Source organism: Phascolarctos cinereus, unplaced genomic scaffold, assembly GCF_003287225.1.
Source record: "Phascolarctos cinereus isolate Bilbo 61053 unplaced genomic scaffold, phaCin_HiC Scaffold_5;HRSCAF=322, whole genome shotgun sequence".
In the NCBI taxonomy this organism is placed as follows: Eukaryota; Metazoa; Chordata; class Mammalia; order Diprotodontia; family Phascolarctidae; genus Phascolarctos; species Phascolarctos cinereus.
In genome coordinates, this window is record NW_027555958.1 from 33252770 (window position 1) to 33276112 (window position 23343).

Genomic DNA, 23343 nt, shown 5'->3' on the forward strand with positions numbered 1-23343 from the left:
TAAGTGCTGGACAGGAAGGAGGTATACAGAGTAGGAAATTATGGGAGGCATACATTCACTCCATGTATCCATGGAGTGAATACTCACATCTGAGTCACAATCCCATTGGGAACCTTGGTCCTGTGATGTCCCACAAAGAAATGAGATGTGGCCACCAGAGACGCAAAAGCTTCCCAGCTCCCTCCGTGAAGAGAGAAAGGTGTGGGAAGATGATGCGGCAGACAAGGGAATATGACTTCTGAGGGTGGAGCTGTGCTGGGTGGGGTGGGTGTCCTGTCCTAGAAAAACACATCAGCAGCATCTCTTTTCCAGCTTTCTGCCTCATGTGCTACCGAATTTTTTGTGGGTACCATTGCCCCACGTGCAAGGGAGGCACGCCCTACTTAGAAGTGAGAGGCAACAAGATGGGATGAAAAGAAAACTGGACTGGGAGTCAGGACAGCTGGTCTTAAATCCCTGCTCTTCCATTTACTGGTCTGTGTGACCAAGGCAAACCACTTCAGTCAGCCACACTTTTACATGCCAGGCACTGCTGGGGATGCAAATACCAATGAAAATGAGTCCCTACCCTCAAGGAGTTTACAGTCTAATCGGGAGATTTTTCCACCAAAGAATGCTGAAAAGGTAAGGGCACGTTGGAGTGTCAAAGAAGTCCGAAAGCAGGGGGCTGGTGGGAAAGAGGGAGAAAAAGGTGTCAAACCCCAGAGCCCAGAGCCTGGCCCTCCAGTCATAGAGGATCCTAGGCAGATTCGAGCTCAAAGCAGAATGCTGAGTTTCCTGGGAGGGAAGGCATGTTGGAGACATCCAAAAGCAATGTGGCAGGTGGGAAGTGAAGAGCCCTCTCTGCCCTCAGTTCCCTCTTCTGTCTGTCACAAGACAATACCACCTGAAGTATTTAGCTCGAGAGAATGTGAGGAACAGATAACACATTGCAAATCTTAATAAAGCACATTATAAATCTCAGTTATTACTAAGTTCAAGGCAAGGACAGGTTAGTGTGAGATGATAAGCTAGTTTCTAAAGAAAGTGGAAGCTAACCAGTTTTCTCTAAAACATCCCCATTGCATAATAGAAGCTGGGCCTTGGGCAGGAAATAGGAGGTGCAGGCTGAACACATGCCAAGATGGCTTGAGGGATGTGCCTCTGTCCTGTGGGCGGTGCCTTATCATTTGGGGAGGTGGTAAAGTTGGGTATCCCCAGCAAACCCCCAGGGGTCCTCCTGAGGCCTCCTGGCAAGCTCACATGAGATCAGCCTCAGCTTTCTAGCCTAGACAAAATGACCTAGATCCCCACTGTCTGAGTGGCTTTAAACAAAAGAAAGATAAAATGAATGTGCCTCTTCCCCAGTGCTGACCAGGTCCAAGCTGCCTCTGCAGGCAGGAGTAGAAGAGGATGGAGTCTCTGGCCAGCCTCCTGCTCAGCCCTGATTGGCTCTGCCTGTCTTGGCTTTGCCTACCCAGTGCAGGGAGAGTCCTGCAGTGAGCATGCAGGGCCTTTGGGTGGAGGAGCTGGAACTGGACCACTTGGCAAAGTTGGTTTGTTCCTGCCTCTTTGGGCCCAGGGACTGAGTCATTTCTCTTGTGCCTGAACTACTCCACTCCAGCACAAGGGTGAAGCTGGAGACAGCCCCAGACCCCCTTCCTGGGATGGAGCACCTGGCTCTTTACATTAAAAAAAAAGAAAAAAGAATAAGGAAGCAAGCTTTATACTCTAAGGAGCACTAGTGATGTGGACAGTGTTGCAGTCGGAGGCTGCAGATTGAATCTCCAAGGCAGAACAGCGCAACGGTTCCGCGGACCTTAGAATTTAGTTAGAAGAGACCATTTGGTCCAAGGGTTCTTAACCTGGGGGTCAGTGCATAGAGTTGAGGGATTCCATGAACTTGGATGGGAGAACAAATTACATCTTTATTTTCACTAACCTCTAACTGGAATTTACCATTTCCTTCAATTATTTAAAAACATGATTTGGAGAAAGAATCCACAGGCATCACCAAACACTGCCAGAGGCATCCAGGACACACTGAAAAAGCTTAAGAACCTCATTTTGCAGATGAAGAAACAGAATCAGAGACAGAAAGTGATTTGCCCCAGGCCTCTGGAAATAAAATTCAGATTGTTTGACTCCAACTCCCTGTTTTCTTCACTCCCCACCACTACCCTCTCCCATTCCTACTGCTCAGAGCAGTTGGTCAACCAGTCCTTTCTTCCCTAAATTACCTTCCTTGAAGATCTTTAAATATAGAAAAGAAACTCCTCTCATACCCATCCACCCATGTCCTCTCCGTTTAGGTCAACTGTGCATCGGGTCTATAATCACTGATCTGACTGGCCAACTACAACTCATGAGCTTGGACAGACCTCAGGAAATGGCATAGAAGGTCCTGGTGTGTTGGGGTTCACAGGGTCACAAAGAGCTGGACATGACTGAACAAATGAATAACAACAAGGAACAGGGACAGGCTAGGGTCCCATTTAGAGCACTGAGAAGAGGCAGTGGAATGGGGGAGAAACTAGCCCGGTATGATTTCACCTCTAGGTCTGAAGGTTCCCACAGGACCTCAGGCTTTAGGACACAAAGATGTGATCATGGTTCACTGGCCCTTCCCATAAGCAGGAAAGAAAAGACCTGCAGCAGATAACTGGACCTCTAGCAGGTGCCGGTTTTCTGGTCTCCCCACCCTTGGGAAGGGTTTTTTCCACACAATGTACTCTGAGAGAAACAATCGGCCCTCCAGGGGTTTACAATCCATTTTGAAAAGAAAGATGCAGGCAGTGGACCCCAGCCAGCAGACCAGGTATTGGGAATTTTATTTTCTGTGGACTCTGAGAGAGAGAGATGTACATTCACAGAATCATAGAATTCAGAGTTGGAAAGAATCGTAAAGAACATTGTAGCCCAGGGGTTCTTTTGTGTGTCTGAACCTCTCTGGCAGGCAGTCTGGTGAAGCTTATGGAGCCTTTCTCAGAATCATGGTTTTAAACACAAAATACACAGGATTATCAAGGGAACCAGTTATGTTAAAATACAGTTACCAAGTTCAACGACCTTATTAAGATTCCCTATTCTAACCCAATCTTTCATTCAGCAAATGAAGCAAAGCCTTCCCTTCCCTTGCCCAAAGGCTGTATATGGCTCCCCGCATCTTGTGAACCCCCTGAAGGTTTCCCCAGCACTGGAAGGGTCACCAGACACTCCTTAATCTTCCCCCTTCCCCTCCAAAATAATCCGACCGATGACCTCTAGTTTACGCCCTCTGCCCCTTAAGCTCCCCATTATCTTCCTTGATTACAGAAGAGAAAGTAAGGGAGATTGGTTCAAGGTTGCCTGTTTTTCTCTCTGCCTTCGTTCAACAGTTGTTACTCGCCTGTTAAGTACCGCTGCCAGTGGGAGCTGGGGGGTACCGACAGAGCCCGCTAGGATTCGGGCCAAGGGCCTACCCAACCCAACGTATTGCCGGTGTCATTGCCTGGAACTGAAACAACAAACGCGCCCCACCCCCGCCCCATAAAGCCTACGCCCAAGGTTTTGTCCCCCCGGCTCGTGTTCCCAAAGCCTTAGGTCCTGTGGGAAACACGGACATCCAGAATGATGTGAAATCACAGGGGGCCAGTTTTGCGCTCGCCTGCCTCTTCTCAGGGCGCCTTAAAATCTGCAGTCCTAGTATCGTAGCCTTCTATTTAAACCTTCCCTCCTCTGCTGTCTACCAGCCTCCGCGCTGGAGCACTGGGGAGGAGCTGAAGAGTAAGGCATGTACTGAATTTGGGGGCTGGGGTGCCTAACAGTGTGCTGCCACAGAGCGCCGGGAGGCTCTGGCCTTCCTGTAACTGCCCACCTCTACTTCGTGGCGGGATGAGTATTAGGACTGGGGAGAAGTGTGAGGAGGGATTAGGGTGAACGTTCTCTCTCGCCTTTAGGAAGGGCCCCGCCCTCACTGCAGCCTGCCCCTCCCCCTCCCCTGGCCGCTCGATGTTCCTCCTTCCTGCCCCAGTCCCGCCCCGCAGAGCTAAATCGGGAGCGCAATTGTGGCTGGAATGCGGCGGCTGCGGATGCCCTTGATCTCTGTCTGCCCCTGCGGCCAGGCCAGCAATGGAGGAGGCCCCTGGGGCGCTGTGCGGGCGCCCCTAGCTGATAGAGACCTACCCGGGGCTCCTCGCCTTCCCTTATCGAGGAGTCCCAGACCACTGCGGGAGGCAGAAGGTCTGGAGAAATCCGTTCCTCAGTTTCCCTTTCTGATCAAGGAAAAAGTTGAGCTAGTTGGAAGCAGGAGGGGTGCCCTGCTTTCCCCCCCCCCCAGGAGCCCTTGGACGGATCAAGGTTTGGGGAGGCAGCTAAGGTTTGGACTAAGAGGGAAGGGTGAGGTGCCCGGCCCCGCCCCTCCCTGCCCTGTCCCGCCCCGCTCTGGAGCCCCGGCTCCGCCCTCGCAGGTTGATGGCAGCGGCAGCTGACACTGCAGCGAAGGATCCCTGCCCGGCTTGGGAGAGAGCGAGGGGTCACCGAAGCTTGGACCCCTCTAAGCCCGTGCCGGAGGTAAGCCTCGCCAGAGTACCAACGCCCGGACGCCCTGAGCCTTGAGCCCGCTGCTCCGGCCAAATTCCGTCTGCAGAAGAGCCACAGGAGGGAGGGGACCCCCCCCCAACACCCCGACCACCCGGCCCGGCAGCCCACACCCCTCCCTCCCCGGCCTTGCTGCCGGCTCTGCACCAGGTACCGCAGCCCCGCTCCCAGTCACTACGGAGAACCAGGACCGGGGACGTTGTCTGTGCCACCCCCCGCAATATTCCTTAGCCCCCAGAACCCCCTCCCCCACCCACAACGGCGCAGGAGGGTGGGTCACAGGACCGGCCGGGGTGGAACAGAGGGGAGCCCGTGGCTATATTAGGACCGTGGCCCAGTCCCTGGGCCCGCAGGACCCCACCCCACCCCTGCCCGTACGAGGAGCTGGGGCAGGTGGGGGGACAGGCCGACCGGTCGACCAGGAGCTGGTAACTCCAGAGCAGGGAGTCCCCACATGGGCCATCCGTGCATGTCCCTGGAGGGAATGGCACCTAGGTGTGTGGCCTCTTTTCCCTGCTCCTCCTCTCTCAAATCTGGATTGGGGGGAGGCCCAGGGTCCCAAAAGCCAAGGACCACCGCCCCACCCCCCACCCCAGTCCTCTCTCCCTTTATCAGTAGCCTGGAGATGCTTAATAAAAGAGATGGAGTTAAGTGGGGCCTGAGGCTCAGAGGGTAGACAGCTTGTGTGGCAAGGGCAGCGGGACTGGACCCAAGAAAGGTGGCAGCAGGGGAGAGCAGAGAACCCTGGCTCTAGAGTCAAAGACCCTGAGATGGAAATCCACTTTTGTTGCCCACTTTAACACCTTATGTGACCTTGGGCAGGTCACTTCCCATCCTTGGGCATCAGTTTCCTCAAATGTAAAAGGAAGGGGTTGATCAAGATGATTCCTGTGATCCTAAGAAAGAGTGGGGTTGGGATTTGGGAGCCACAGGGAGAGATTCTTCCTCCTGAAGGAGGTTTTGGGACTTTGGAAAGAGCCAGGGGAGAAATGAAGAGAAAGAGAGGTAGATGAGGCTCATCAAAGAAGGTCAGACAGTCGTAGGCTCTGAGAACTAGACATGTCCAGGACCTCAGAGCCCATCCAGGCTAACCCTTTCATTTTACAGATGAAGAAACTGAGGTGCAGACAAGTTAAGTGACTTGCCCAAGGTCGCACCACTAGTAAGTGGCTTTTAAGAGGTGATATTTTTAGTGTGAGAGAAAGAAGAGTTTGGAAGGGTAGGAAGATATAGGAATATGGAGTGGCATAGGGAAAAGAAGACTGACTCCAGATTCAGATCTTTATGACCTTGGGTAAGTCACTTATCCCTTATCTGGGCCTTATAATCCTCATCTGTAAAACGAAAGGATTGGACTGACTAGGCGTCTCTTCCAGCTATTCACGTCGTGCTGCAGGAGAGTCATAATTCCTAATCTGCACCCAGTCACTACTTCCTTGAGAGAACAAGGTGAAGCAGGAAGGATTTAGGTTAGATATCAGAAATAACATCCTGTCCTGTAGGAAAAGGACAGTTCCCTATCTTCCAGGACTAGGCTGATGACCCGAGGGAAGCCAGATCCTTAGGTGGGACAGCTCCAAGCTTGAGTCCTGAGCCGAGGTCTGGAAAGGGAAACTGGTGCCTCTTCCCTCCCTCCTCAGGCCAGCTGAATGTATGGCCTTCCACGTGCAACCTCCCTCGGACCTGGGAGAGGGAGATGGAGTGGGAGGGAAGGAAGTCTCCACACGTGCACACACACCCCTTTCCAGGGAATTCCCAACCTCTTCCCCTTTTTATAGTTGGTGAGCTTCCCGAATATATCACTGAGGGGAAACTGAGGTGGGGGAAAGAGCCCCCTAGTCATGGGACTGGAACCCAGACACCCTTCCTCCCACTCAAAAAAGGCCCCAGTTTGGATTAGTGGCTGGCTCTGTGGGCTGCAGTTCCTCTTTAAGCTCTGAGATCCTTTCTGGCACTGAAGCTACGATGCTTAGCCCCTGGGCACATACCCTTCCCCTCACAGAGTGTCAGGCCCTAGCCACCCTCCATGTGCTCACCTCAGTCCCTCTGCTCTACTGTCCTGCCTTTTCAGTACTTCCTGTTACAATGTTGCATCCTCCTCACTCCCCCAGACCCACTACAGATCCACCCAGCATCGGGAGGGTAGAGGAAGTGGGAAGGGTGTACTGAGGTGGGGGAAGCCGGGGACCTTGCCAGGTGCTAAGGCCCACCCCCCATCTTCTGTCCCAAGCCCACCTCCCCCACCCGTCTCAGCCATGAGCCGGCGAGTCGTCCGGCAAAGCAAGTTCCGGCACGTGTTTGGCCAGGCCGGGAAAGCGGAGCAGACCTACGAGGACATCCGAGTGTCCAAGGTCACATGGGACAGCTCCTTCTGCGCTGTCAACCCCAAATTTCTGGCCATCATCGTAGAGGCTGGAGGGGGCGGAGCCTTCATCGTGCTGCCCTTGGCTAAGGTGAGGGGGTCCAAGTTGGCCCGAGCGGGAGGGGAATCGGACTGGGGATAGATTGGGAAGGCCAAAGATGAGGAGATGCTCAGGGGCCAGGATATCTCCGTTGGGATAGGACCAGACTACTAGCGATTGCTTTATCCCCTAGAACCTTTTTCCCTCCCCCACACCCCAAAGAGAAAGGATGTGGTAGAAGGAGCACTCCACTTCAGAGCTGGGGACACCAAAGTCCGAATCCCAGCTCTGTCACTGCCTGTGTGACGTTAAGTAGCAATTCCAATGCTAGGAGAGAGACTGGATTTCATTGGTGTCAGGAACTCCTAGAAAAGGAAACTCCCTATCCCACCAAAGACTGGTACCTGCTCATGCCCTGGGCGCGGAGGCTAAGTGACTTGTCCAGGTTCACACAGTCAGTGTACCAGCAGAGGCAGGTGCTGAAGCCTGTGTTTTCTTGGCTCCAGGACTGACTCTATCCAGTGCCCTGGCACATATAACTATGTTCGATTGGATGGCTTGGCTGGTTCCCTATTCTGCCTAAGATGCCTCAATGCTCCTCTCACTTGGCGGCAGATCCATACTAGAACATAACCTTCCTCCTCATCCTTCATCCCACAGACTCCCAGAGGGAATAAGAAACATTCCTCTCGGTGGCATTAATTTCAAGGGGTTGGACTTGATGCCAAACAAAATTCAACTCTTTGGATAACTCTGACATCCCACCCCTGCTGGGATCTCAGGGGCTGGAGGGAACGCTCCTATTAACATGGAGAAGTATTAAGCACTCATTCACAGCTCTGGGAGTCAGACAGAGCCTTAGGAAGCTTTCCCCTTCACTGCAAGAATCACTCTCCCTCAGGCAGCTCTAGGAAGCAGAGAGAAGGCAGCGTGTTCTTGACATCATCTGTCTATCTCTTGTCTTCCTCTTTTCTCTGAGAGATTCAACGGAAAGAGGCAGGACCATGGACATACTGGGCTCTGGGACCAGTGGAGGGCCTCAGTGGGGAGTTTCCTTTTCCCAGATGAAGTTGTGCTATGAAGTAGAGCCCAAGGCAACCACCGAGGCTGGGGAACCTGTTTTTCAGGGGACCAATGGAGACCTAAGGCTGTGCATATCACCCAGCAGACACAAAGGAATTGTCATCCTAGGGGTTCAGGGTGGAGGGGAAGGTACAGAAATACCTCTAGTTCCTTCATGGTAAGAGTGTGAGAAGGCAGCCCCTGATGATGACCAGGACTGGAATCCCAAATCCCTCCCCACTTGCCAGGGCAAGTCCCTAAGCCCAAACCATAGCATCTTAGTGCCCTAGGGGTAAGTGGTAGGCTCTCTCTGCTCAGAGAAGCCCTCATCACTTTTTCCTTTGTGTGAAAGGAAAGTCACTTCCCTGACTCAGAATTCTACTTTCTCTAAGTAGCCCCTGGGCCTTGGGGAATGGCTGTGTCCAGTCCTAGCCCCCCACCCCCACCCTGCTAATTGAAATTCAGCTCCCCAAGGACATGCCCTTGACCGGGATTCCAGACCCGTCAACTTGGGGGAAGAAGGGAGAGGAGGAGTGCAGTTGCTGAGGGGAGGTGGAGAAGGGGAAGATGCAAAGACCTTACAATAGCCACTGATTCACGTGTGGACAATGGAGTCACTGGCTACACACGGCCAGAGCTCAGGTTTCCACCCGGCAATTCACAGTATGTCCCTTGTCCCTTCTCCTCCTCCCCCCCCCACCCCACGTACTGCCCAGGCAAGACAGCTGCCTCTCTGTGCTCCTCCCCGACGCCCACAGGGCACCTGTGACCTCCCCTTCCTCCCCCTTGGCTGAGTCACAGCCAGGGATGAGTACCGCCCCCTTAGTACTGTGGCCAGGCATAGGACCTCTACACAAACGCTTGTGTTTTGAAAGTGATATAACTGGTGAACCGTGGGTAAGGTTCCTTCAAGCCCCAAATTCTATGATCACTTTAAGGGACTTCTACAGCCTGGCCACTTCTTATCAATGGAGCTCCAGAACCCTTCCCACTCCCTCCAGATCACTTTGGGTGGTTGGATGTTAGAAGGAGTATCTGGAAAGAGACATGAATTCTACCCCGGCTGACATTAATTAGATGGCATAGTGGATAGAGAGCTTGACTTGGAGTCAGACAGTCCAAGTCTTACCTACATTAGCTATATAAACCCAACCTGTCTCAGCCTCAGTTTCCTCATTCATAAAATGGGCCTAATAATAATACCTACAACCCAGGATTGTTTTGAAAAACAAATGATAAAGCATTTTGAAACCCTTCAAGTGCTATATAAATGCTATTATCAATTAGCTATGTGACCCCAGGCAAGACAACTCAAGATTCTTCTTCTGCTCTATAAAATGAATTAGACAAGATGACCCTTAAAGGTCCCTCACAGCTCTAACCTTCTGTCTGACTGTGATTTCTTTTTTTTTTTTCTGTGATGGAAAGGGTCCCTCATCCCACACCAGGATGAGACCCCTGAGGGAGGAAGGTGAGACACAGAAAGGGAGCTAGGGGAAACTGAGGAAAGGAAGCTGGTTGTAATCTGAAAATCCCATTTCTGAAAGTGAGATGGAGGAAGGTGGGGTCCTGTGGAGTCCTTGGAGTCAGTCCCCTAAAGAAGCGAGGGGAGAGGAAGAATTGAAATAGATACTGTCTCACCCTATTAATGAATCAAAAGGAATTTGTTAAGTGACTACTCTATGCCGGGTACTGTTTGCTAAGTGCTGGGGGTATATAGACAAACGTAAAACAGACCCTGCCCTCAAGAAACTTATATTCTAAAGGTGGAGCCAATCTGTACATTTTTAAGTAGACAGAGAATTATACAAAATTAATGCAAGTTTTGTTAGTCTCAGGGGCATCAGGAAAGTCTTTCTCAAGAAGGGTAGCAATTGAGCGGTCCCGCAGTGGGAACTTCTGGAGGAAGGGCAGGAGGTGGGCATGGACCATCTCCCAATTGGTTTTTTGGCCTCCACAGACAGGACGCGTGGACAAAAACCACCCAACAGTCAATGGGCACACAGCGCCTGTGCTGGACATAGACTGGTGTCCCCACAATGACAGCGTGATTGCCAGTGCCTCTGAGGACACCACTATCATGGTATGGGTCGGGGGTGGGGGGGGAGTGCCTCGATCTCATGGGAGCATGGGTGGGACAGAGGTGGGTGGGACATCTTAAGCAGGGAAGGCAAGTGAGGTGCTGGGTCCAGGAGCCCCCAACAAGGCTTAGGAGCTATTTTGAGCCCTGTTACCTTGTGTTGGGGCTGGAGCTCTCCTCCTCCCAGAGTGCACCAGTCAGCACTAATTATATCTACAGCCATGGGGGTGGGGGTGGGGAAGGATGTGCAAGGGGGAGACGGAGATCCGGGTAACTGGAGCCAAGCGCAAGAATTGGGAGGGAGGTGACTCAGGGGAAGGCACCTGCCCCCACTAGGAGCCAAACCGTTCTCCTCCCACTCCTGGCTCGCACTGAGGGCCCTTACCCAGAGTTCTGTCCATCCCCTCCTGGGCCGGGAGTCGAAAGGGACAGAGAGAATCCGGAGGTAAACAGCCTCAAGGAGCCGTGAATAGTTGAGAGAAGGGTCTGTCCTTCTGTCCTGTCCTTTCTTTGTCACATCCCCAGTAGAGGTAGTGGGGTACAGCAGAAAGACATGGGGGGAGGGGGATAAAGTCATCAGAGTTGGGCTCAAATCCTCGGCACCACTGAGGAAAAGGGAAATTCAAATCCTGCCTCAGACACCAGCCTGACTCAGAGTCAGTGTCCTCATCTGCAAAATGGGCTAACATTGCCTGCCTCCCAAGAATGTTGTGAGGAACACACGTGTTAATGTGTATAAAGTCCTTGACCCCCAAAAGAGCTGCATAAATGTCACCTGATTTATTATTATTCAATTTTAGTGATATGGAATTTGTTTTGTTATTAAGTAGTTATTACATGTGTGCTTGGGAAATGAGGGGGATGGACTTACAGGGCATCTTCCAGTTCTCAATCCTCTGATCCTTTGACGCCTGCCTGCTACCCTTCTGTGTCTAGAGGCTCTTGGGGTGCTCACATTCTCTCTTCTCTCGCCAGGTATGGCAGATCCCAGACTATACCCCCGTCCGGAACATCACAGAGCCCATCGTCACGCTGGAAGGCCACTCCAAACGTGTGGGCATCCTCTCCTGGCACCCCACAGCCCGGAACGTCCTGCTCAGTGCAGGTATGATCCCGTGGGAGCAACAGCCCACATCCTGCTGCCTTTGCCCTGGTGTAGCTCTCCAAAGGTGTATGGGGATCACTACCCGTGCCAGGTAGGGCCCAAGGGAGTGGGGAGGAGAGAGCTCCGGATCACTGTGCCCCAGACTTCTGGGGGAAGGAAAGCCAGCTAGCCATCTCCCTCTGACTCCAGTGCCTACTAACCCTGCTGCCCCCACTGCCCCAGTGGGTTCCCTCCCCTGCCCCCACACTACCCCACCTCAGCCTTGTGTTGGTGACAGCTGTGGCTCCTCTTGGGCAGGAGGGGACAATGTTATCATCATCTGGAATGTGGGAACAGGGGAGATGTTGTTAAGCCTGGATGACATGCACCCTGACGTCATCCACAGCGTCTGCTGGAATGCCAACGGAAGCCTACTCAGTACCACCTGCAAGGACAAGGCGCTGAGAGTCATCGACCCCCGAAAGGGCCAGGTGGTGGCGGTGAGTGAGACAATGCCCTTCCTCTAGGACCATCTGACCCCCGCCCACCCAGTTCCCTGAACCCCAATCTTTTCACCCACCTCCCCAGGTCACTGAGCCCCTGAGACCCAGTACCTCCTAGCCCCATGATCCCTTGCACACAATGCCCTGACTCCTGGTCCTCTATATCCCCAGCACCCTGACACCCAGGCCTCTTCTCCTATAGCATCCAGCTCCCCAGCCTCTGACCCCCCACAGAAGCCTAGCCTCCAGAGTCTGACCCCCAACCTTCTCTGACACTCAGCTCCCAGTCGTCTGACCTCTTCAGCACCCCCAGATACCTAACAACCCCAGTCATTTATGCTCCTGACTCTTTTGTCACCCCAGCCCTCATCTCTGAACTTCAGTCTTCTCTAACAGTCAGTCCCAAAGCTTCTGATACCCCCAGCACTCATCACTCTGACCCCTAGCACCTTGGCACCGAGCCCTCTTACTCCCCTCAAATTCAGCTCCCTGACCCACCAGTCCTCCTCTAACACATGACCCTTCCCTCCTCTAGCACTCCACACCTCAAACTCACTCCCCTTAAGCCTTTGACCTGTCCCAGCCCTCTGTTCCACTGGCATTCAGCCCCCTAGCTCTCAGCTGTCTGACTCACATGATGCCCAACCTCTGATGCCTAGTTTGCCACCCTGACTTCTCATTCCTCTGACCCTCCCAGCCTTCTATTTCCCTAGACCCCAATCTCTCCATCCAGCTGACTCTGCAATCATCTTACTACCCCTGACACCTAGCTCTTTCTCCTACCCATACCCATGCCTGTATATGAGGAAGATTTCTGGACCTGGAGTCCAAAAGGCCTGGGTGCCCCAATACTGGCCCCACATCCCACTGATTGTGCTCCCTTAAACAATCACCATTCCAAGCCCGTCTTTCTTCATCTGTAAAGTGAGGGTGATGACTGTGCTCCCACACTCTGCACAGTAGGGCGGCTGTGAAGATCAGAGGAGACCTTGAAACATTCCATAAGCGTCAGGAGCTCCCAGCACCTGCCTCCACTAGTCCCCAGCCCCGTGACTCCCTGATGATCTTACCCTGTGACCCCCTTAGCACCCAGCCTAAAGACCTTCCTTGGACCCAATCCCTCTGCCCCCTGGCACTGAGCCTCCTGACTTTTTATCTCCCTGAGACCCCTAAAACCCAACCTGTCCATGCCTCTAACAGCCCCCGAGTCTCTAGCAGTCTGCCCTCCCAACCTTGTACCCAGTTCCCTGGCCCCTCCAGTGCCCAGGCCCCTGACCCTCCAGCCCTCTAATGTCCTTAGGAGCTAGATCCTAAGTCTTCTGTTTCCTTAGCAGCCAACCTCTGACCCTCTGACCTACCTGGCATCGAACCCTTGACCCCCAGTTCTCTGCCAGCCCACTTGGCACCCAGCCCCTGACCCTTCCTCTGCTCCCTACCCTAATAGGGGATTCTAGGTTAGATGCTGGGACAAGAGAAGCAGGAAGGGAGGTCAGGAGTGGGAGTGGGAAGCTTCATCCTACCGGCAGCATTCAAGTGAGGCCAGCAGCCCAGGAGAAACCTCCTCTCTGACCTGACAACCTCCCAGCAACTCCAAGGGGCGGGAAAGGGCCATCGAAGCATGCTCAGAGCTCTGCACTGGTAAGGGGGGTGCAGAAGGGACTTCTCCACTCCTGTGAGAGCTACTTCCTTCTTGGCTCCAGCACCCCCCAAACCTGGTCCCCACCAGCCTTAATAATCAAGGCTGTTGCTTTGGGGCTCTGTCCCTCCTTCCCCAGGCCTTTGGGGGTGAGATAATTAGGGACAGAGCAGCTAGCTTGACCTAGAGTCAGGAGAGACCTGGGCTCAAATCTTACCTTTGTGTAATTGTGGGCCAGTCACTTAACTGCTCTGTTTCCTCATCTATAAAGTGGAGGTGATAATATATGCAGTCCCTACCTCACAGAGTTTTTGTAAGGCTCAAATGAGGTACTGTATGTGAAGGGCTTAGCACGCTATAAAGTGCTGTGTAAACACTTACCAATTAATTAATTAATTAATTCCTGCCCCAGCTCCCAGCCTGCTTTTGCCTCCTGAGAGGTGCCTGGGTCACTGGCCTCATGCATTAATCCTTACCATCAGTGTGCATATGTGTTTGTCCATGCACACATGTGTGGCATGGTATGGCACGTGTTGTGTTTTGGTAGAACATGTCTTCATGCTTCCTCATATGTGTGGTGTCCATACCTAGGGGTCCTCAGGCCTATGTGCCTGGGCATGTGTGTGTGTGTGTGTGTGTGTGTGTGTGTGTGTGTGTGTGTGTGTGTGTCTGGGGCAGATGTGGATACTGGGGGGTGAGAGGGAGGCAGGGAAGGCGGGCTGCTCTAACCCCCTAACCCTGCGAGCAGGAGCGAGCCCGGCCTCACGAGGGTGCCCGTCCGATGCGGGCCATCTTCACCGCCGATGGGAAGCTGCTTAGCACCGGCTTCAGCAGGATGAGTGAACGGCAGCTTGCACTGTGGGACCTGGTAGGATAAGGAGGAGAGGTTTGCTATCTCTGGCCCCTGGAACCGTGCCAGGCCACCCTGGCTTCAGGGGGAACCTGGGAGACCATGCTGGGAGATAGCGGGGCAGAAAGGACAGTGCCAAGGCAGAGGGAGCCCCAGGGCACAAGGGAAGTGTCTTTTGCCGCCCCGTGCCCTCAGATGAGCAGGAGGGGCATTGGGCCAGAAGGCCCCCCTCTGGATCCTGAGGGATCTCCTGGCAGACAGACACAGAGTCTGCTGGAATTAGGAGCTGCTGCCGGGGACTCTCTCCCCCACCCCCTCATCCTTCAAGGCCTCAGGGTCCTCCCTCCCCTCCAGGGTGGTAAGCTGGATAACACTGTGCTCCTGTCTCCCTCCCCCTTCCCTGCCCCCACCCCCGTTTTGCTCCCCTCCCCCAGGAAAGGTTTGCTGCCCATGAAGGGATGAGGCCCATGCGGGCCGTCTTCACACGCCAAGGTCACATCTTCACCACGGGATTTACCCGCATGAGCCAGCGTGAGCTGGGCCTGTGGGACCCGGTAACGCAGCTGGTGGCATGGGCTGTGTGCCCCAGGGACTGGGCATCTTGGGTGGGCAGGCACACCTCCCCCTCCTGGGGCTCTGGGGGCCCCAGATACGCACGCTTAGATCCCTGCTGGATTCCGAGTCAAAGGATCTGGGTGCAAATGCTGACTGTGCCACTCAGTGGCCTCTGAAGCCCTTTCTAGTCCTCAAACAAGGATCCTATAAGTCACTTAACCTCTCTGGGCCTCCATTTCCCCTCTGTAAAATGGGAGAATTGGACCAGATGGCCTCTGAGCTCTCCTCATCTCTACTCTGACTGGCTCTGGCTCAGGCCTGGCCCTGCCTTCATGTCCTGGGGGACTATGGGAGCTGCCGCCCTCTTGACTCCCCCCTGCCCCCACCTCAACCCCCAGGTCCTCTGAGGGCTCTGTGTGGCTCAGCCCTCGTCAGGCTCCGCCTGCCTGGTGATGCCAAGTCCCCAGGGGATGGCGTGATGCTGTCTGCATGGAGTGGTGGGGAGTGCAATGCTGAGAGTTGGTGGGAGATGGACGACAGTAAGGGGAATGCCCCTGTGCCCTCGGCTCCCCTCTGGGAAGGCGGGAGAGGGGACAGAATGGGGAGCTGATGAATCCCAGCTTCACCCTCCTGCGTAAGCTTGGACAGGGCCTGTCTCTCTCTTGGCCTTAGTTTCCTCTTCTGTAAAATGGAAGCCATCCAGTTGTGGTCCCTATCCATCAGCCCGCATGCTCTGGGTGCAGGTTTGGGGGTGGAGAGCCGTGTGTCGGTGGTAAGAAGGGCGCTGTGTGCTGACCTCTGGTGGTCATTGGGAGCCTTGCAGCTGAGATACTCGCCAACTCCCACGGGGCAGGGGTTCGGATGCCGAAGCATGGGCAGGTGGTGCAGGGGGGTAGGGCGGGGCTGGTTACAACCCCTGTGCTCCACCCAGAACAACTTTGAGGAACCCATGGCACTCCAGGAGATGGACACCAGCAATGGGGTCCTGCTTCCCTTCTATGACCCCGATTCCAGCATAGTCTACCTGTGTGGCAAGGTGAGCACCCGGTGGGCAAGGAGACGGGCACTGGGGGGGACCTGGAGAGAGGACAGGCTGGGCTGTTACGCCATGAATGAGAATTTAGTAAGTGTGCCAGGCAGTGTGCTGAGCCTGGAGATGCGAAAGCAAAAACATCACCATCCCTGCCTTCAGCGAGCTTGCATTCTCTTGGGGGGAGGCATAGTGGTGGAGTGGGCTTGGGCAAGTCACTCACTACCTATCTCTGTGTCTTGGTGTCTTCCTTTGTAAAACAGGTTAGATTCACTGGACACATGATCCTAGGACCCTACAACCAGACCCCTCCAGGGCTTCCAGTCTTATGAACCACCCCCTCCCCACCCCCGAGTCCTCCAAAGGGGACAAAGCCCTTCCCTTCAGACCCCTCTCTGGAGCCATAGTGTAGGGGAGAGAGCAGGGGATTTAGACCCAAAGGGCTTGAGTTTGGGTCCTGACCCTGCTACTTGCTACAAGTTACCATACTTCCCTGGGCCTTCGTAAAATGAGAGGGTGGGGCTGATGAGGGAGCGCTGAGGTCCCTTTTAGCCCTAGACTTAAGACCTTACAGACCAGCAGATAAAGAATGGGAGGGGGACAGCCTGGGACTTCTGGTCATGGAAGTGAGGAAAGTCACGCTCCTGGGGAGGGAGCAGCTTGGAGGGAGGAGCCCAAGCCCTGATCTGAAGTGGGCTTTGCAGGGGGACAGCAGTATCCGGTACTTTGAGATCACCGACGAACCCCCCTTTGTCCACTACCTGAACACCTTCAGCAGCAAGGAGCCCCAGCGAGGCATGGGCTTCATGCCCAAGAGGGGCCTGGATGTCAGCAAGTGTGAAATTGCCAGGTCAGACCTTCCCTTCCCCCACCCCACCCGCAGGATGCCCAGCCTGAGAGAGGCCCAGTCACACAGACACGCACATGCATGCAAATGCACAGACACACGCACAGGCACATACACCCATATGTATGCACATAGATATGCATGTGTGCATATGTACACCAGCGTGCACACAGACATGCAAATGCACGCACATACACGCACACAGACACATACTCACGCATGTACTACATACATGTAATGCACATCCACACATGCAGAAACATACATGCATGTGCATGCGTGCATGTACACACATGAACATCGCACACATCATGGTACAATAAAGTCTTGGATGTGGACTCAAAGGCCCTGGGTTCAAATCCTACCTGTTGGCCTTAGACAAGTGATTTAACCTCCCTGGGTCTCAGTTTCCTTCTTTGTAAAATGAAGGGTTGGAACTAGATGCTCTCTGAGGTTCCTTCCAGTTTTAAAGCTATGACCCCATGAGTTCTCTGGACCTTGGATTGTTCTTCTGTAAAGACGGGGGTGAAGTGTTGGACTGCGGGATTTGACTTAGGTCACTCCCCATTCTAAGTATGTGGTCCAGTTGGATCAATCAGCAAACACTTATTAAGCCTCCACTCTATTTCGGGCACTGCCCTAGGGGCTGGCGATATGAAGACACGAAAATGAGACAATGCCTGCTCTTGAGGTGTTGAGAGTCTATGGGGAGAAGGATCCTCTCCTGGGGAATGGCTTTCTCTCTCCTCTGGGAGGTGGGGGGAGGAGGGTGCCCGCCCCCTTCCTGGGCTAACTCTAGCTGAAGCTAAGCTGGAAGAAGGGCAGCTGGGGGGGAAGGGAGAGAGAAGGCTTTCTTGAGCCGGTGAGACCTCAGCCTTCCTCATCCTCCAGATTCTACAAGCTGCATGAAAGGAAGTGTGAGCCCATCATCATGACTGTACCCCGAAAGGTGAGGGATCTGGGGGTTCCCTTGGACTGGGGGGGAGATTCAGACACTTGCCTCTCTGAGCCTCAGTTTCTCCACCTGAAATAAAAATCTTCAATAGGATCATTGGGAAGAAATGCTCTGTAAATATGTTTGTGATGTATGATGTAAATATTACCAGAGAGAACTAGCCCTGTCACCTTGGGAGAGTCTCTTGAAGACTGAGGCAGCTCTCTGACACCAGGCTCTTTGGATTCCTTGGGAGAGATTTAAGGAAACTGTGAACTTGAATGGCACCAAAAAGCCTAGATCTTTGTTTTCCACTAACATCTCATTGAAATTTACCATTCCCTTTAATTAGGGGTTTTAAGAAACCTCTTTTTTAAACCATGATTCTGTGAAAGGATCCACAGGCTTCAGCAGGCTGCCCAAGGGGTCTGTGATAAAAAAGGGGAAGCGCCCCCGATCTAAGACAATATATGGTGCTCTTCTGATTGGGATGAATAGGGGAAGGGGGTGCCTTGTGGGTGGCTCCTTAGAGACAGCTTGACCTTGGCCACCTTGAAGCTCATAAGACCAGGGTCCTAGCCCCACTTCTGATGCATATGGATGGCTGTGTGATCCTGCTCAAAGCACTTAACCTCTTATCACCCTGGGCACCTCTCAGAGACTCATTGTAGAGAAAGGTGGCAACCTGCATTGGTGGAGAGAGTTCTTCGTTTGGGAGTTCCCTCTGTCACTGAAATCAGATGCCCATTCCCCATCCCTGTACTGAGTACCATAACTCAGGCGGGCATTGCCTAGGGCTGTAGGACACAGCTATGGAGCAGGCAGGTGAAGATTTGTTCAGGGGGAGGGCACCCCCAAGGGCATGGTCAGATTCAGGAGGCTCACCTCCTCCTTCCACATTCCTCTCCCATCCTGTGTAGTCAGACCTGTTCCAGGATGACCTGTACCCTGACACGCCAGGCCCTGAGCCAGCCCTGGAGGCAGATGAATGGCTAGCAGGCCAGGATGCAGACCCCGTGCTGATCTCCCTACGGGACGGCTATGTGCCCCCCAAGAGCCGAGAACTTCGGGTCACCAAACGCAACATCCTGGATGTCCGGCCACCCACTGGCCCGAGACGCAGCCAGTCTGCCAGTGATACCTCCTTCTCGGTGAGCATGGACGCTAACTTCTCCCCTAACCCTCAGCCCCTGGCTGAGCCTTAGATCTCTCTCTATTAAAAAAGGGGGGTTAGCCTAGATACCTCAGGAGGCAGCATGGGACAGTAGTAAGAGCATTGGTTTTGGTATCAGAGGCCCTGGGTTCAAATCCTGCTTCTGACCTAAATCATGGTATTCCTTCATTTAAATCCCACTTCTGACACTTTACCAGACACGTCTATGGCTCTCAGGATCTTCCTCTGCAAAAGGGGTTGGGGTGGGAGCAGGGACCCTTACAGGGGGAGATCTCAGATCCTAAGAGCCACTTGGGGAACTTCCTGCCAGACCTCACCTTCAATGGTCCCCCAGATTACTTCCTTCTTGGACCCTCACCTCAGTGGGGAGCAGAGGCCTTTCTGACACCCCATACCCTTCTCACCTTCCCTTCAGCAGCAGCAACAGCAGCAGACCCTGGAAACATTGCTTGAGGAAATTAAGTCCCTCCGGGAGAGGGTCCAGGCTCAGGAAGAGAGAATCACAGCCTTGGAGAACATGCTTTGCGAATTTGTCGATGGCACTGATTAGCCTTGCCCCCCACCGCAGTCCCCATCTCCTGCTCCCACCTCCCTTCCTCTAACCCCAGGATGGGAGGGGAGAGCTTAGGTAGGGTTGGGGGGGGGGCTGTGAACTCAATCTAGGGGACTCTGCCCCATAGAGGGGAGGCTGAGAAGAGTAGAATGCTTTCCCCAACTTTCAAATGGGGAATGGGGTGTGAATCATGGCCTTTTCCTTGAGGGGTTCACCTCTGAGAGAGGAGCTCAGCCCCTCTCAATGGAACACTCACCCCAACCTTGTGTGTCTAGAGAGGGAGGGAGTTGGAAGGCAACACTCTATACCCCCTCACGGGTAGGGTTGAGGGACATTGCTAGCAATCGATCAAGAAGCATTTAATAAGCTCTTACTGTGTGTGAATCAGAAAAGACAAAAATGAAACTATCCCTGTCCTCAAAGAGCTTACATTTTGGGGGGGGGAGACTTGGGATTTGACCTGAGGACAGAGGAAGGACTGTGGGGGCCAGTAGTGTTGACAGTGGAATTTTTAGGCAAACCCTGTGGTAGAGGCAGGGGAGGGGAGACAAGAGAACAGGAAAACACTTTTGAGGAATGTGGTGGTTAGTGGGGAATGGCCTCTTCTGCCCTCGTTTTTTCCTTCCCTTCCCCTTTCTCTCCCCAGCCACCATAGGGGTTAGAGGAGACCTGAGGAGAGAGAGGTTTCACATTAGCCAGGCTCTAGAAGTAGGAGCTTCGCTGCAGTGTGGGAGATCAAAGAAGGCAGAGACTTCTACTTCATCACGGAAGGGGGGAAGGGGGGTGGGGTTTCTCCCTGGGATGGGCAGGTGGAAAAAACCCCACAGGAAAGGACAGATGCCTGGAGGGGCCTTCCAGGCCCCTCACCCATGGCTGGGTGCCATCCCCTCCTCCACCTCAGATCTCACCACCCATCTTCCCAATAGCACGTGGGCTCCTATCCTGGTGTGTGAAGGCTGCCCCCCAACACACACACACACACACACACACACACACACACACACACACACACACACACACACCCTCACTTCACTAGGCTAGGTGTGAAGGTATGGCTTGGAATGGAGCATATTGTCCACACCCTCCCTTGCCCCTGTCTGTCCCTCCCCCCCATCATGGGCTCTGCTCTTTGAAAAGGAAATTGTGGAGGATTGAAAAATTAAATATTTTATTAAATACTCAGCCTAAGTGTAGTGTGTATGTATACGTCTGTCTGTGGACCAGAATTGAATGAGACAGAGGGTTCCGGCCGGCCTGGGGCTGAAGGCTGAAAAGGATGGAACTTCCATCTCGGGGAGCACGGGGGTGGGGGGTGGGGTCAGAGGACCCCTGCCGCTTTGCCCACAGCTGCTGAATCTCCTAGGGAGGGATGTGGAAGGAGCCAGCATGACTGCTTCCCCTCACCAACCCCTGGTGCTTATGAAATGTTACTATGCATCTGCGGCTTGTCTCCCTCCTCATCCCACATCTAAGGCATTCGGTCCGTTTTAGGGATGACAAACTGTAACCACACCAGATAAGTGACAGCATTCGAAATCATGGGATAGAAGGTCCCCTTGAGGGAACAGACATTTAGCCTGAAGAAGAGGCTTGGAAGGGAAGGAAAGACATTTATCTTTAAATCTTCTCAAGGCTTTCGTTCTGCTGAGCCCTAGAAAGGATCAGCTGGGCAAAGATAGAGCGAAGCATTTTTTAAGTGGCTCAACATAATCAATCCTGGCCCAGGATTCCCAAGGGGAATGCGGACTCCTCGTGTGCCTGGGTGGCGGCTGGAGAACCAGCTGTTCACGCCACCGGCGCCACACCTTGGGTTTATTGCCTCGTTAGGGTAGTTGGGCAGGAGGGTGTCTAAGGGCCCTCCCAAGAATGGCCCCTTTCCCTCCCTCCTTGGGGAAGAGGGCCCTGAGTGAGGCCAGACCTTCAACAACCCCCACACCTGTGGGGAGTGTGCCCAGCCTCCTCCCCCACCTCCCCGTGGGCTTTTCCCAATAAAATCAGTCTCAGTAGGAGAACTGCCAGTTTTAAAGCCTTTTTGTTTTGTTTTATTTGTGTCTCTTCTGCTGGAGTGTCCCTGGCCCAGGGTGGGGAAATGACAGGGAGAGGTGGGTGGGACAGGAAGGTTCAATCTTGTGGCTTTTTTGTCGTGTGTGTGTGTGTGTGTGTGTGTGTGTGTGTGTATTTGGAGTTGTCTGGCTGGGCAGGCCCTTCTCACAGTGTGAGCCAGTCCTTTGGGGATGGGGGTGGGGGGTTGTGTGCATCGGGACCCTTGCCCGGGGGTCTGTGCTTCTTGGGGCTGGGTGGGGAAGGGGAGAGCAGGGAGGAGTTAGCACCATTGGGTGGAAGGTTTCTGTGGTTGCACCCTCAGCAGGGGTGGAGTGGGATAGCAGCAGCTGGTGGGAGTGGGGGGCTGGGGAGGGGGCATGTGGTGCCAGAGGGCATCAGGAGAGCTGGGTGTAACCCCCTCACACACCACACCTCCACCACTACCATCTCAACCCCAGATCTCATGACCTGGGCTCCTGGAGTCCCGATGCCGAGTATACCCCCTCCCGCCCATCCTCTCAGACACCAGAGGGCAGCCTGGGCCCTCCCCGGCATTGAGGAGGGGGCACCACGTACGGTGGGGGTGACATTTTGCCCTCCTCCCTGCTCTTGCAGCCCATGATGGAGGGGGCAGCACTGGTCCCTAGGCATGGGTTCCAGCGTTGTGCTCCGCCACCTGGGAGAGGTCAGGGCCACCCTGAGAACCAGGAGGGGTGGGGAAGGGGGAGCTGGCTGCAGCGCCCAAGGCGCCCAGGCCCAGCTAAGTGCACTTGACTCAGGGAGGGGTCGAGGGGGGCCAGGCCCCTCCGAGGTGCTGGTTTGTGTTGGGGTGGAGCACACGGCGTGGAGCTGAGCACCCCTCCCCCCAAGGGGGTTGGGCCAGATATGGAAAGGGGGTCTAAGAACGTTTCCCCAGGGCAGAGTAAGCAGGCAAGGAGTCAGTATTGGGGCAAAGGGGCCAGGGCTCAGACAGCGTCCTGCTCGCCTATCCCTCCACCTATCCAGGGTCCGAGCTGCGCCCCTCCCCCTGCCCGCCCCAGTGCTGCTCTGGGAAGGGTACTTGAATCATGAGTGGAAGTGTGACAATGAAAGGCTCATCCTGCCCACCAAAGGAAGGGCTGGGGGAGAAGCTGCTGGGGTCGGTTGCCGGGGAGGAGGCCAGGGCACAGCTAGCAAAGAACCGGTCAGAGCCACACGTGCCCCGGGACCGAAGTGGCTCCCTTGACCCCTCCCCCTCCCCCTCCCCAGGTGCGCTCGAGGCCCTTCTGCTCTGGACCTCCTTGGTTTGCCTGGCCCTTCCCTCACTCCAGCGCCTCCCCTCACCCATCCCCCCGTCCATCCCCCCGCTCCAGTCACCACCTCTGGTCACCCTACTCTGTCCACAATCCCCAACTTGTGACCCCAGTGCTCATGCAGCACTACCAGGGGCTCGGTTCTGAACCTCTCCCATTCCCCTTCCTCCCAGTGGCTCAATCTGAGTATAGGGATGGGGATAGGGGTTGAGGTGGGGGGAATGTCCTTCCCCTCCCCTTCAGTCACGTCCGGGCCCCACCCTCCACCAAGCCAGTGGGGAGGGCTTGTCCTGGGCTCTGACCCACAGTGGGCATCCCCAGCCTTAGCACCCTGCGGAGCGGTCCCCATGAGGCTGGAGGCGGAGGTCCCTTGCCTGGGGAGTGGAGAGAGGGGAGGGGTAGAGGGGGGGCCACGGGGGCTACTGCTCAGTCAGTGACAACTGAAGGATTCTTTTGAATTCTTCCTCCTCCTGGCGCTCCCGCCGTTCAGCCTCCTCCTGTTCCTGGGCCGACAACTCCATGGCCAGACGAAGCTGTTCATCGTAGCTAGGGAAGACGTGGCCGGGGCCGCCAGGGCTGGGCGCGGAGGCTGGGGGGGCCGGGGGCCCGGGCTGCCGCTGGGGAGTGTGCTGGGGGGGCCTGTGGGGAGAGGAGAATGGTGATACATTCCAACTGACCCTGCCCTTTCGGCTCTTTCTGTGGGGGAGGCCAGAGGAACAATGACTAAGATCCCATGTGGGT

General features: G+C 54.5%; 2 protein-coding genes across 9 annotated transcripts in view; one reads left to right on the forward strand and one right to left on the reverse strand.

The window, feature by feature from the left end:
* Window positions 1-4018: 4018 nt before the first annotated feature.
* CORO6 (coronin 6) lies at window positions 4019-20449 on the forward strand. Of its 7 annotated transcripts, none has more exons than XM_020963288.2 (11): window positions 4019-4707; window positions 6788-7010; window positions 9982-10104; window positions 11077-11206; window positions 11504-11685; window positions 14609-14728; window positions 15661-15765; window positions 16464-16609; window positions 17498-17555; window positions 18461-18691; window positions 19130-20449. In XM_020963288.2, the coding sequence occupies exons 2-11, from the start codon at window positions 6813-6815 to the stop codon at window positions 19262-19264; spliced, it is 1428 nt and encodes a 475-aa protein (XP_020818947.1). In that variant the 5' UTR covers window positions 4019-4707; window positions 6788-6812; the 3' UTR covers window positions 19265-20449. The 7 variants fall into 7 exon arrangements, with proteins under 7 accessions (XP_020818947.1, XP_020818948.1, XP_020818949.1 ...); XM_020963289.2 differs by lacking the exon at window positions 14609-14728 and adding an exon at window positions 14073-14192 and having other exon boundaries at window positions 4019-4530; XM_020963290.2 differs by having other exon boundaries at window positions 4019-4530; window positions 19133-20449.
* Window positions 20449-23343, reverse strand: part of ANKRD13B (ankyrin repeat domain 13B) — a 29537-nt gene continuing 26642 nt past the window's right edge. The window contains exon 15 of one of the 2 annotated variants that reach the window (XM_020963285.2): window positions 20449-23241. In XM_020963285.2, the coding sequence (XP_020818944.2) occupies window positions 23022-23241 (220 nt within the window). In that variant the 3' untranslated portion in view covers window positions 20449-23021. The remainder of the gene's footprint in view (window positions 23242-23343) is intronic. The other variant, XM_078154777.1, reaches the window with a different exon arrangement.